The sequence below is a fragment of the Lissotriton vulgaris genome, chromosome 3_1, assembly GCF_964263255.1.
Source record: "Lissotriton vulgaris chromosome 3_1, aLisVul1.2, whole genome shotgun sequence".
NCBI lineage: Eukaryota > Metazoa > Chordata > Amphibia > Caudata > Salamandridae > Lissotriton > Lissotriton vulgaris.
In genome coordinates, this window is record NC_141689.1 from 2052952729 (window position 1) to 2052966400 (window position 13672).

Below are 13672 nucleotides of genomic sequence, written 5' to 3' on the forward strand. Positions count from 1 at the left end.
TAAATGTCATCCACGTACGAAAACGCATCGGAGTCAATGTCATTCAACAAAGACACAATCTGTGCCGCAAATGCGCCGGGGCTACCCGGGAGCGCCCTGACCCTGCTCCGGACGCTCCCCACGCCGCTAGGCTCCTCCTGAGGGATCGTGACCCCCGCCTCCAGCTGCCACTGCCTTCGCAAGTTTGCGGCTCCTAGTGACTGCCGTTTTTGATCTGTCTGCTTCTCCCTTTCTCTGCTTTCGCCCCGTGTTTTGTTCTTTTTTGTAGGGTCTGCCTGCTAGTTTCTTCGTTCTCCAGCACCCTACCGCCATCTATTTCCCCGCTGCCCCCGCCCACTTGCCTGTGCATCCCTTCCCATTCGCCGCCCCGCTCCCGCCTCCCAGCTGCCCCATCCTCCCTCTTCCCCTCTTATGGAGCACGCCACCAGAACGCGCAGCGGACGTGCGCAGCGGGCGCGCTGATTGTGCGCCAAAGGTGCGCCAAAGGCAAGCCCGTCTACGTCCGTCCGCGCCTGGACCGCCCCCAGCGCGAGGACCCCTGGCCCTCGACGATGCCAGCCAACCCGACGGACTTACAACGCACCACCCTCCAAACACCGATCGGAACCCCGCCTGCTACCGAGACACGACCGAAACGCACCCACGGACCCTTCACCTGCCAAGCCTGCAAATTCACCTGCCGCCGATCCTGCACCGCACCCGCCAAGCCAAGCACCAGCAACAACCACCTCAAGTGCGTCTACTCAACACCCGCTCCGTCCACAGGCATGCCGTCGAATTCTAGAACCTCCTTGACACAACATCACCAGGCGTCGCCTTCCTCACAGAAACCTGGATGAACGCCTCCTCAGCCCCCGACATCGCCATAGCCATCCCGGATGGCCACAAGATCATCCGGAGGGACCGCGTCAACCAAACCGGAGGAGGCATCGCCATCGTCCACAGAAACACCATCCGCATCACGACCAACTCAGACAACACCCTCACGGCCGCCGAGCACCTTCACTTCCAGATACACACCGACACCAAGACAGATCACAGCTGCGTCCACTTCAACTTCAGGAGAACCACGACCCACCACCACCTGCAACAGGTTCCCCGCAGAAGTTGGAGCAAGATCATCGCCGACCAGCTCACCACCACCCTCAGTCAGAACCCACCCACCAACACGACGGACCCCAACGAAGCAGCCCGCAACCTCACACGGTGGCTCACCCACTGCGCCGACGACCTCGCACCACTGAAGAACCCTCCCAGCAGACCTGGCAGCAGGAATGTCACGTTGTTCACCAACGACATCAAAAACTCCAAGAAAACCTGCCGCACCCTCGAGAAAGCCTGGCGGCACGACCAGACAACAGAAAACATGACAGCTCAAGAACACCACCCGCAAACGCCACCAGCTGATCCGCACCATCAAAAGGACAACATTCAAAGAACAACTGGACAAGGAACTCTTCAGCATCGTTAAAGAGCTCTCCAACCCCAGCGCCTGCAACAACGACATCACACCCTCACAAGACCTCTGCTACTCACTCACCTTGTTCTTCCACCTCAAGATCACTGACATACACCACAGCTTCGGCGCACAGACTTCGCACCCAACCACCGAACCAACGCCCCCCACCACCACCCTCTGCACCTGGACCCCTGTCAGCACTGAAGACACCACCCGCTTGATGAACACCATCCACTCCGGCTCCCCAACCGACCCCTGCCCACTCCACATCTTCAACAAAGCCGACTCCATCGCACCCCAACTCCGGAACATCATCAACAACTCCTTCGCATCCGCCACCTTCCCGGAGAGTTGGAAACATGCCGAGCTGAGCGCCCTCTTGAAGAAACCCACCGAGGACCCCACGGACTTTAAGAACTTCCGCCCCATCTCGCTCCTCCCCTTTCCGGCCAAAGTCATTGAGAAGACTGTCAACAAACAACTCTCCGCCTTCCTCGAGACAAACGGATCCCTCGACCCCTCACAGTCCGGTTTCCGAGCAAACCACAGCACCGAGACCGCTCTCATCGCTGCTACCGACATTAGGTGCCTGCTCGACAACGGGGAAACAGCTTCCCTCATCCTCCTGGATGCCTTCGACACCGTATGCCACCGCACCCTGATACAGCGCCTCAGCAACACCGGAATCCAAGGAGCGGCCCTGGAGTGGATCATCTCGTTCCTCGCCGGAAGAACCCAGAGAGTCCGCCTCCCCCGTTCCGATCCGCGGCCACCAAAGTCATCTGCGGCGTTCCGCAAGGATCCTCACTCAGCCCCACCCTCTTCAACGTCTACATGAGCCCTCTCGCAGCCATCGCACGCCGGCACAACCTTAACATCATCTCCTACGCTGACGACACCCAGCTGATCCTCTCCCTCACCAACGACCCCGCCACCGCCAGAGCCAGCCTCCAGGAAGGAATGAAAGACGTTGCGGAATGGATGAAGCTCAGCCATCTGAAACTGAACTCAGACAAGATGGAAGTCCTCATCCTGGGACCATCCCCTACTGCCTGGAACGACTCCTGGTGGCCCCCTGCCCTGGGCACCGCACCCAAGCCAACGGACCATGCACGCAACTGGGCTTCATCCCGGACTCCTCCCTCACGATGACCAAGCAAGTCAACACCGTCTCGTCATCCTGCTTCAACACCCTGCACATGCTCCAAAAGATCTTCCGGTGGATCCCCACCGAAACCAGGAAGACGGTCACCCAGGCCCTCGTCACCAGCCGACTGGACTACGGGAACACCCTCTACGCTGGAACCACAGCCAAACTCCAGAAAAGACTCCAGCGCATACAGAACGCCTCTGCACGACTCATCCTGGACATCCCTCGTCACAGCCACATCTCTGCCGATCTGAAAGACATGCACTGGCTCCCCATCAACAAGAGGATCACGTTCAGACTCCTCACCCACGCACACAAGGCTCTCCACGACACGGGCCCGAAATACCTCAACAGCCGCCTCACATTCTACATTCAAGACCTGGCTGTTCGAGCAGTAGCGACTCCCCCCCTCCAAGCGCCTTAAGACCCTAGCGGGTGAGTAGCGCGCTTTACAAATTTGATTGATTGATTGATTATACCCCATAGGCAATCATGCAACTTTCTTTCTGATTCCAGACGGCAGTGAATGCTGTCAAATCACAGCTCTCAGATGCGAGATTGTGTCTGTAAAAACCATAAGAAATATTAAGTGTAGTTTTGTATTTTCTACTAATAAGATTGTTCACCAGTGCAGAGCTGTGAGTGTTCTGCACCGCAAATGTGTGACAATGACTGTTCAAATTTCGGTAATCCAATCCAATCCAATATGAACCATCAGGTTTTGATACTGTAAGGAGAGAATTATTTCTTGGCGATGTACATGATTCAATCACTCCTTGATACTCCAACTGTGTTACAATATCACAAACGGAAGCTTTTGCTTCATCGAATTGGATATTGCGGTTGTGGCATAGAGCGTAAAGGTATTTCATGAGCCGGTGTATCAACATCTCAACCCACCTGATTACGATACACCGCCGGGGCCCACTCAGCTGCGCAAGCCTGTGCATGTTCTTCAAGGATATAATGCAAAAAACTCGAAAGTATTACATTTTCCCCTGTAGAAGCTGCTAACACAAAGGGTGGAAGCCAATCCACCTCCGCTAACAAAATGTCATAGGAGGTTAGATTTTCCCAGAACACCGCCTTGATTGGACGAGGTATATCACCTTCAATTTGGAAAATAATTTCATAAAGCCTATCCGGGGGGGGCAACTTAGCAGTCCCTACTGTAATGTATCATTTGCTGTTGCCTCTAGACACGGAAGCAGAGCCTCCCGCACTTTGGTAACCTCCACTGCGCTGTCAAGCAGTGTCACTGCCCATGTCCAATCCAGGAGTCGCACTCTCACAGTCTGATGCATATCTCGCTGTTAAAGCGGCAACTTTTTTCTTTTGAAACGGGGGTCGAAAACGAGGTAAATCCTTTTATTTTCCTTTGACTTCTAACTGTCGAGGATGATCTCGTCCCTGTGGCGCACCGACCTGAGAGCCAGATTTGTCCTGTGAAGAACGAGGAGAACACTGATCAGGGACCTGAAATCTATCAGGAGACTTAATTTTAGAGTGGTTGCGCAAGTCATAAGTACGCTCAGAATACTCAGGTGTCAGTGAACCAGCACTCAAACCTTGCTTCTGTTGTTGCTGCCCATGTTTTTTATTTTTCCAGTTCTTTTTAGTAAAGAACAGGTGCCCATCTTCATCAGTCTGGGCTTTTTGTTGAGTTTGCCTTTGAGTAAGGGGCTTAACTCCCAGACTATTGCGGCCAATGGTTTTATAAGCCTTTGCAATAATCTTTGGTAATTCGAGAGGCTTGTCGACATAACGGGACAGCCTTCAAAGCGGCTCGCCCTTTATGTTAGCAACGATCATATCAGCAACCACGTTGAACATCCCCACCAGTCTCATCCCCCAACTCTACAGTCGCATCAGGTCGGTAAGCCATACAGAGAGAAGCAGAGAAACGGAATAGCTTTTAACAGATTTTATACATGCTGGCCTTAACATCCTACATTTGATCAGGAAAACCCTTCTGAACCTGGAAGCTCCCATCAAGATATAGACAGCTGCACTGAGCTGCTCCTCACAATCATAGAGATGCCCTCTTCATGTGCAGGACACTGATGGTGTAAGCTTCAAAAAAGGTTGCACCTTTGTCCAGGTGCACCTATAGAAGCTTGAAGGAGTAAACACAACAAAGTACATATCTTTCTAACACTTCAACTGAAAAATGGCTAAAGGGGACTGACCAAAGCCCCTTTCTATATCTGTGTGTTTTATGATGTATTTTTTTATGACATGACTCAGATGGGAACGCTACAGCTATCTCTAGTCCACACCCGAGAAGGATCTAAAACATATCATGTAGATCAATTGCTTTAAGAAAGAGTACAGTGCACTATTCAGACTATTAGGTTCTGTGAAATAAAAACAAATGGAGGCAGGTTCCGTTATATTATCTAGCATTAGGAAATTATGAAACTGTCACTGGAGAGTTTAACTGGATCTAACATGCAAAGGCTAGTATCCGAAAAACTTTATCAGATCACTTTACCTTATGTTCATTATAGGCTGAGGAGTTTCCTGCTCAGATTCATATTCAGACTCCTCAGTTTCATCATTCTCATTGTTATTGTTCTCATTAACCGCATCCGTCATCATGTCAGATGTTTGTTCATAGTAGTGCACTAACTCACGCAGCTCGTTTAATCTTTTCCTTACTTCTTTTAATTTCCTTAAAGCAAATTCAATTAAGCCACATATCAAAAAAGTGATGCTACAATTCATATGATGTTTCTGTGAGAATTTTAAAGGATTTGTGTTTTCAGTCATATTTACCTTGTTTTCACTCAAAAAATAAAATGCTCTTTATATGGTAATCAATATTTAAACTCCATTTTCAATGATAGAATGTGCGACTAATGATTAATTAGTTCATTCTCCAAAATACTATTTGCTAACCAACAGATGCATCGTTAAAAATGCTGTCAGTATTTACTTTTAACACAGGAAAAATACATATTGTAATTAAACAAGCAAGGCTGGAGAGATAGTTATCACTCAGTGTATTTTAAACCACGAGTAACTGAGCACTTTAGGTTTAAGAGACAAAATACAACAAAAAGGCTTATCATAAATAGAGCTTTCAGAAAAGAAAATCAGCTGTTAATGTATACCAGCTGAACAAGTTAATTACCTTCAGTAATGCTCTTTCTGGTGGATATTCTATCTAACAAAAGAATCCTCAATTGTGAATATCTCCAGCCACCAGACTGAATCCAGAAAACTCAGAAATAAGTGCTCCTGTGTGTCTGTCTGTGGCACAATAACTACTAGCGAATTGGAAGAACCAGGGAGCAGATCAGTAAAATTGGGACCTTTTCCGATGAAGAGACGATTTCACAGTACAAGGAGAAGGGAGAACGGTGGGGAAACGAGTTAGAGTATAGAGAGAAAAGTTGTCCCTATGTTGTCCCGATGTTCCTTGGTGCAATCGATATAAAAACTCTGTGTTCTACTGGGGTCAAGGCTATGAAGTCTCTTTCGTATGATGAAGCACAGCAAAGAAGGTCAGAAGAGTGATGGTTTGCCTGATGTGGAAAGGCATCACCCCCTTTGATAGGAACACTGCTAGAGTCTGTAACACCAGTTTGCCTGGAAAACAGGATAACAAATAACCTCTAACACCTTGGCTGCTAGGTGTTTTCCCCTCCTATGCTGACTTATCGTCAGGTCCATTGATCATGACGAGCTCAGCTCGTCATCAGCACAGCTCAACCGTGCATCATGACGAGCTGAGCTCGTCATGAGCATGGAAAGGGCTAACAGTGGCCACTGCAAGTCCAAGCTGGGCTAAAGGCAAAACAAACAAACAAACAAACAAACAAACAACAGAATTTGGCCTGCAATAAATCTATCTGGCGGACACCACAACAAGCCACAAACTTACGCCGGCATACACAGCGTTTGTGGAAGAGTGCCTGGCTGCAAGGATGATCTCCACAACTTCAGCGGAAGATCAAAGGAGATTAGTTTTCGCTCCTCAATCTCCATGCAAAAAGGTGCATGTCTCAAAAGGTCCGGGTGCAAGACCCTGTTGTGCTTCTGCAACAGATCTTCCTGGAGTGGCAGTCTGATCTGAGGACAGATGCTCAAAGCACAGAAGTTTCGGGTACTACACTTTCCTGGCCCAATCCGGAGCTATTAGAATGGCTTGGGCCTGGTCATTCCTGATCTTCAGAACTCTGGGCAGGAGAGGTAGTGGCAGGAAGGCATTCAGGAGCTCAGAGCCTCACATTCAAAATTAATCTCTAAAGGAGGGTCTTCTTGGGAACTACAACAAGGAAAAACCTGGACACTGCATGTTCAATTGTGGCAAATAAATAAAAATCAAGGCAAGGACCTCAACGTGTTTGTAAGATGCCCTGTGTCACCTCCGGCTACAGCTGCTACAACAGGTATCCCCTGTAGCCCTGCACGACAGGAAAGCATCCTACTAGTCCAATGCTACCTTCCCGTGTTTAGGATAGAGTGCAGATAGACCTGCACTAGGGTAAGCATCGTGAATGTTATATGTTATGTTAAGTTGAATTTGTAGAGCGCACTGACACCGTGGGTTTCCTGGCGCTGTAAGACAGAGGTGAGACTGGGATCAGAGGAGGCGGAGTTTAGCCGAGTAGGGGAAAAAGGAAGGTTTTGAGCAGTTTTCGGAAATTAAGGAGGGAGCTACTGGATTTATTGGTCAGGGGAAGGGGATTCCACAATTTGGGGGCAAGGTGGGCAAACCAACGGCCACCGAATTTGTTGGTTTTGGTTCTGGGAAAAGTAAGCAGGTTGAGGTGAGCTGAACGAAGATTGCGCGTTGGATGGTGTGGGTTGCTGAGTGTTGTCAGAAAGGCGGGCTGGAACAGTGAAGGGATTTGAACGTGAGACAGCCCAGCTTGAAGGACGCCCTTTGTTCTATGGGTAGCCAGTGCAGTTTGTGTAGCAGAGGTTTGGCCGACTGCCATTTGGGAGTTTTGTAGATGAGACGGGCACCTTGGTTCTGCACGACCTGAAGGCGATTCAGCAATGATTTTGGTAGTCCGTAGTACAGGGAGTTGGAGAAGTCCAGGCGGGATAGTACCAGGGAGATGATGAGCTGGACCAGAGCAGCTGGTGGTAGTTGTGAGAAGTTGGCCCGATATGCAGTGTTCACTATTCTAGCGACCACTATGCATCGGTCCAAACGACCCTTATGGTGATTGGTTGTAAGTCAACCTTAGACCAGCTATCCTAGTAGCGTGGATACGAGCAGTCTTCGGGCTAAACTCTAGAGGGCGTGTTAAGCCAGCTGTTATACCATCACATACCCCTTGAACACCAAGTGAAAGGACACCACACAAGTGTTATGAAAATAAACAGTGTATTTGTTAGAATCACAACTGCCCTGTACTCTTTATGAGGACAGGGTACTTAGCACAGAACAAAACTCTTAGAAAAATCCTTCAAGTGCACAATCAATACAAGTGCCCGAGGGCACGGAAAGGTTAGTGGTCTCGGGCGGACCCGATAAGGCAAGTCGGAAGCGAGGGACTCGGGACCCTTAAATAAGGAGGCTATGCGGGCACCGAAATGCCGAAGTTACCTAGCCCCAAGGGCTGCGGCTGCACAAGTCTTTAAAGACGTCGTGAGTCTTCGCTGACGAGCCAGGAGCCGTAAGGAAGGAGTTGCTGGCCGGCGACCAGTTGAAGATAGTTCGTAGAGATCCAAGCCTGGATCAGGGATGGATGATACCTGAAAGCAGAGGGGACCAAGTTCGTGCTACTTGCCAGTAGTCAGAGGGTACCAGGAAGGCACCGGATCATCACCTCGACTAGGTGAGTGGGTGACGCTAGGCTCTGCAGTCTCACGGACCAGGAGGCGTTGTCGGCGACCAGGATGGAGGTGCGAGCTGTCCCACGAGGGTTGATGCGGTCGGCGTCGCTGGGCCCAGGATTGGGGCAACAAGCCTTGGCAAATTTCAGGGCCACGTGGTGGGCCTAAAATGGCGTCTTGAGTGGACCAGGAGGGTCCGGGGTGCTCCTCTCGTAGAAGGGAGCAAGGGCCGGTCTGGAGCAACCAGACCAGCGGCGTTGGTTGTCGGATGTCGTCAAGAAGGTCACAAGCCAGCGGCTAGTAACCAGACAACGTGCTGAGCGGCAAAAGCAGAAGGGCCCCACGCAGATCGTGGAGATGTTGGGAGGCTGCAGGAGCGTGCAGGTTTTGATGATGGCCAGTCCCTCGAGGTCTCGTCGCACCCACGGATCTCAGCTGAGCTGACGATGTGGGTAGAGGTCAGAGGTGCCAGGGAAGCCGATTCTCGTCGAGCTGGGCAGTCGGGTTCCTGAGGAAGGACGTGCAGCAAACCGCAGAGTTCTTAGATGGTGCCTGCGGATGCAGGGTGACTACTCCTTAGCCACAAGGGAGAAATCTTAGGAAGAGTCTCGAAGTCCTTTCGTAGAAAGTATTCTTGATTCAAAGGAGATCTCATTTGGAAGGGTCCCCGCTCCTCCCTTTATCCTAAAGAAAGGGGTGGGTATGTGACTAGGTCCTGCCCTAGGGGTGGGACCAGGAAGGGGGGTGGTTACACCCCTCTCCCATACCGGACCTTCCCCAGGTCAGGGGCTGGTGTGCCCCTGGAACTGGTTCTAGCCGGCAGATGCGTAGTGAGCACCGGGGTGCCACTCCGCAGTCACCTTCCTGTAAAGCCCTGCCTACCCAGGATACACAAAACCCTGTCTGGGATGGTGCGAACACCGCCCCGGACAGGAAACCCTTTGTCCAAGCTCTCCTCGCTGGAAGGACTCCCAACAGCAGGAGGTCAGACTCGTGTCTGTGGTGGCAGCATCCATTTTGTGGAGCTGAGGCTTCAGTTAACTTTAGCCGGGGTTCACAGCTACGTACATGTCGTGTCCCTCTAGAAGGGCGGAATGCTAACCTCGTCGCCAGCATTGGCGAGGGGTCAGCATCCCGATTCGTATGACACCTTACTCGACATGTCTTGAAAATGCGATACCGAAGTTCCCAATATGGTACGCGTTATCATGGAACAGCCATTGGGTCTTGGTTCCGCAAGCTGCAACCGGGCTTGGCTCGTGCCAGAGCCCAATTCACACGATTCCATGCACTCTGCCTTCAGGATTGTCAAGGCCTGCCATAGGAGTGACTGATAAGAACTAGGGTGTCCATTTTAGGGTTAGATATAGGGATACTATACCTCAAGCAACGGGCGAGTACGTCACGTTGCCCCAGCTGTCGCGCAGCCAGTTGTGTCAGATTTAGATGGCCATCCAGGGGTGGCATAATACATGCTTCAGCCCCTGGTAGGCCCTGGGTACCCCGATGCCCTGAGTTACAGGGTCTGACAAGGTGGCCCAGTTCCAATTGGGTAATGCACCTAAGGTACACACATCAATTTAGCGAGAGAACAGCTAGGCTGTGGGTCTGATTGGCAGGCCCACAGCCCGAGAAAGTCGTAAACCAGTGAAACAAAAGCGAAAAGTCCGGGTGATCATAGGCTTGCAGACCCTACTCTCCTACATGACCCCCCCCCCAAACGTTGGGACAATAAACTAACCTTGACCAGGTGAGTCTTCTTGTTCTAAGTGGAAATACCTGGAGAGCCCATCTGCATTGCCATGATCAGTGCCAGGTCTATGCTCCACTGTGAAGTCCATCCCTTGTAGGGAAATGGACCACCTAAGCAGTTTGGGGTTTTCACCCTTCATCTGATTTAGCCATAAGAGGGGCTTATGGTCGGTCTGAATTTTGAAATGAGTGCCAAACAAGTATGGCCTCAGTTTCTTCAGGGCCCAAACCACAGCAAAGGCCTCCCTCTCAATAGCTGACCAATTTTTCTCTCTGGGGGTCAGCCGTCTGCTTATAAAAGCAATGGGCTGGTCATTACCATCAAAATTCAGTTGAGATAGAACAGCTCCCACACCCAACTCGGAAGCATCTGTTTGGACAATGAATGGTTTGGAGTAGTCTGGACTCTTGAGGATAGGTGCTGTGCACATGGCCTGTTTTAGGTCATCGAATGCTTTTTGACAGCTCGCTGTCCACTGAACCTTTTTTGGCATTTTCTTACTCGTCAGTTCATTGAGCGGAGTCACAATCTATCCGTAATTTCTGACGAACTTTCGGTAGTAACCAGTCAGGCCCAAGAAAGCTCGAACCTGAGTCTGGGTGGTTGGAGGAGCCCAGTCCCTGATTGACTGTATTTTGCTCTCCAGTGGCTGAACTTGGCCTCCACCGACAAGGTGGCCCAAGTATACAACCTGTGTCTGCCCTATCTGGCACTTGGTAGCCTTGATAGTGAGACCTGCTGTTTGCAGAGCCTCTAACACTTTCCGCAGGTGGACCAGGTGATCCTCCCAGGTGGAGCTAAAGACAGCAATATCGTCAAGATACGCCGCACAGAAGTCATCCAGCCCAGTGAGAACGTGATTCACCAACCGTTGGAAGGTGGCAGGTGCATTTCTCAAACCAAAGGGCATTACCACAAACTGATAATGCCCACCAGGGGTAGAAAATGCTGTCTTAGGCTTGGCGTCCTCAGCTAACCTGATTTGCCAATACCCAGCTGTCAGGTCAAACGTACTTAAGTAGTTGGCAGAAGCCAATCTATCTATAAGCTCGTCTGCCCTCGGTATTGCAAATGCTACTTACCAGTATGCATCTGTTCTTGGCATGTAGGGCTGCTGACATTCATATCTGTGCATAGTCCGCCACCTAGTGTTGGGTCCAGATGATTGCACATTGTTGTCCTGGAAGAGTCTTCGAAGTATCACGAGATAGGTGGCTCCTCCCCTGGACTACAGTGCGCATGGGCATCGCCTCCATCCCCAGATTGTTTTTAGCCATTGGCAGAGATGGAGTGAAGAAAGTGAGTGATGACCATGCTATGAGCATATGTGTGTATATGAATAAATACTGCAGCTGCTACAGGCGCCGGGGAGGAGGGTGGGCGATATGAATGTCAGCAGCCCTACATGCCAAGAACAGATGCATACTGGTAAGTAGCATTTGCAGTTCGAGGCATGTGGGCTGCTGAATTCATATCTGTGCATAGAATACATAGCAGTCCCTCCATTAACGGCGGCCGCCCGTGCCAGCTGCAGCAGTCTGAAAAAGCGTTTTTAGAACAGCCTGACCAACAGCTGCCTGCTGTTTGGAATGCACGTCTACACAGTAGTGTTTAGTGAAAGTATGTGTGGTAGACCATGTGGCTGCTCTACAGATGTCTTCTAAGGGAATGTTACCTAGGAAAGCCATAGAGGCCCCCAACTTCCTAGTGGAGTGGGCCCTCGGTGGGATAGTGAGAGTGCGCTTAGCTTTAGCGTAACAGATCTGAATGCACTTTACTATCCATCTAGCAATCCCCGCTTTGGAGATTGCATTTCCCTTGTGTTGTGTGGCAAAAGCAACAAAAAGTTGTTTGGTTTTGCGGAAATCTTTTGTCCTGTCCACATAGTACATCAAGGCCCTTTTCACATCAAGAGTGTGGAGCATACGCTCCGCCAGCGTCTCTGGATTTTGGAAAAACACCGGCAATTCAATTGTTTGGTTCATGTGGAACTGTGAGACCACTTTGGGTAAGAATTTAGGGTTAGTGCGGAGCACCACCCTGTTAGCATGTACCTGGAAGAAAGGTTCTTGGATGGTGAGCGCCTGCAGCTCGCTAACCCTCCGTAGCGATGTAATTGCTACTAAGAACGCAACCTTCCAAGTTAAAAACTGGAGCTCACAAGAGTGCAGTGGCTCAAAGGGAGGACCCATCAGCCTTGTAAGAACCACATTGAGGTTCCATTCTGGAGCTGGTGGAGTCCTTGGTGGAATGACCCTTTTGAGTCCTTCCAGAAAAGCCTTGATAGCAGGGACCTTAAAGAGTGACAGGTGCTGCCTATTCTGGAGGTATGCTGCCATAGCAGACAGGTGAATGCGGATGGAAGAGTACGCTAGATTACATCGATACAGGTGAAAGAGATAACATATGATGTTTTGAATGGAAGCATCTAGCGGGTCAATGCTGTGGTCCACACAGTAGATGACAAACCTCTTCCATTTAGCCGCATAACAAGCTCTAGTAGTGGGCTTCCTTGCCTCCCGAATGATGTCCATGCAATCGGGAGGAAGATTGAGGTAGCCAAACTCTAGGACTTCAGGAGCCAGATCGCCAGGTTGAGCTGTTGCGGATCTGGGTGCTGAATGTCGCCATGGCTCTGCGTCAGAAGGCTGGGAGTGAGATGAAGCCTTTGATGCGGTACCACGGAGAGTTCCAGAAACGTGGTGTACCATGGTTGGCGAGCCCACGTTGGAGCAACCAGGATGAGCGTCATCGAGTGTTGCCTGAGCTTGCGTGCCACCAGCGGTATCAGAGGTGCTGGGGGAAAAGCGTACGCAAATCTGCCTGACCAGTTCATCCACATCGCATTGCCCTGTGAATGGGGGTGTGGGAACCTGGCGGCGAAGCTTTGGCATTTTGCGTTCTCCTTTGTGGCGAACAGGTCTATCTCTGGATGACCCCACTTTTGGAAGTACGGTTGGAGTACTGATGGATGTATCTCCCACTCGTGCATCTGATGGCTGTGCCTGCTGAGCAGATCTGCCATTTGATTGTCCTTGCCCGGGAGATGCTCTGCCATGAGGAAGATGTTCCTCTGAATGGCCCACTTCCACATGCTCTGAGCCAGATGAGACAGCTGTGGAGAGTGTGTACCTCCCTGCTTCTGGATGTAGTACATGGCCGTCATGTTGTCCGTCCGGATCAACACGACCTTGTTGCACAGATGTACTTTGAACGCCTTTAAGGCCATGAAGATTGCCATCAGTTCCAACACATTGATGTGCATCTTCCTTTGCTGAAGTGTCCATAGTCCCTGCACAGTGTAGTGGAGTACATGCGCTCCCCATCCCTGGAGAGAGGCGTCCGTCGTCAGGATGATCTGTGGGACAGGCTCTTGGAATGGTCGGCCCTTGCAAAGGTTTTGTGGATTCCACCAATGTAGAGAGTTGTACGCCCGACCGCTCACCAACACTAGGTCTGTCAGTTGCCCATGAGCCTGAGTCCACTGACGTGCTAGGCACTCCTGAAGCGGACG

General features: G+C 50.7%; 1 protein-coding gene across 8 annotated transcripts in view; it reads right to left on the reverse strand.

Annotated features, from left to right (window-relative positions):
• The window catches only part of PCM1 (pericentriolar material 1), a 1333387-nt gene that overhangs the window by 1062706 nt on the left and 257009 nt on the right, over positions 1 to 13672 (reverse strand). For all 8 annotated transcript variants that reach the window (XM_086962572.1, XM_086962571.1, XM_086962570.1 and 5 more), the window contains exon 11: positions 5104 to 5283. In XM_086962572.1, coding sequence (XP_086818698.1) covers positions 5104 to 5283 — 180 coding nt within the window. The remainder of the gene's footprint in view (positions 1 to 5103; positions 5284 to 13672) is intronic.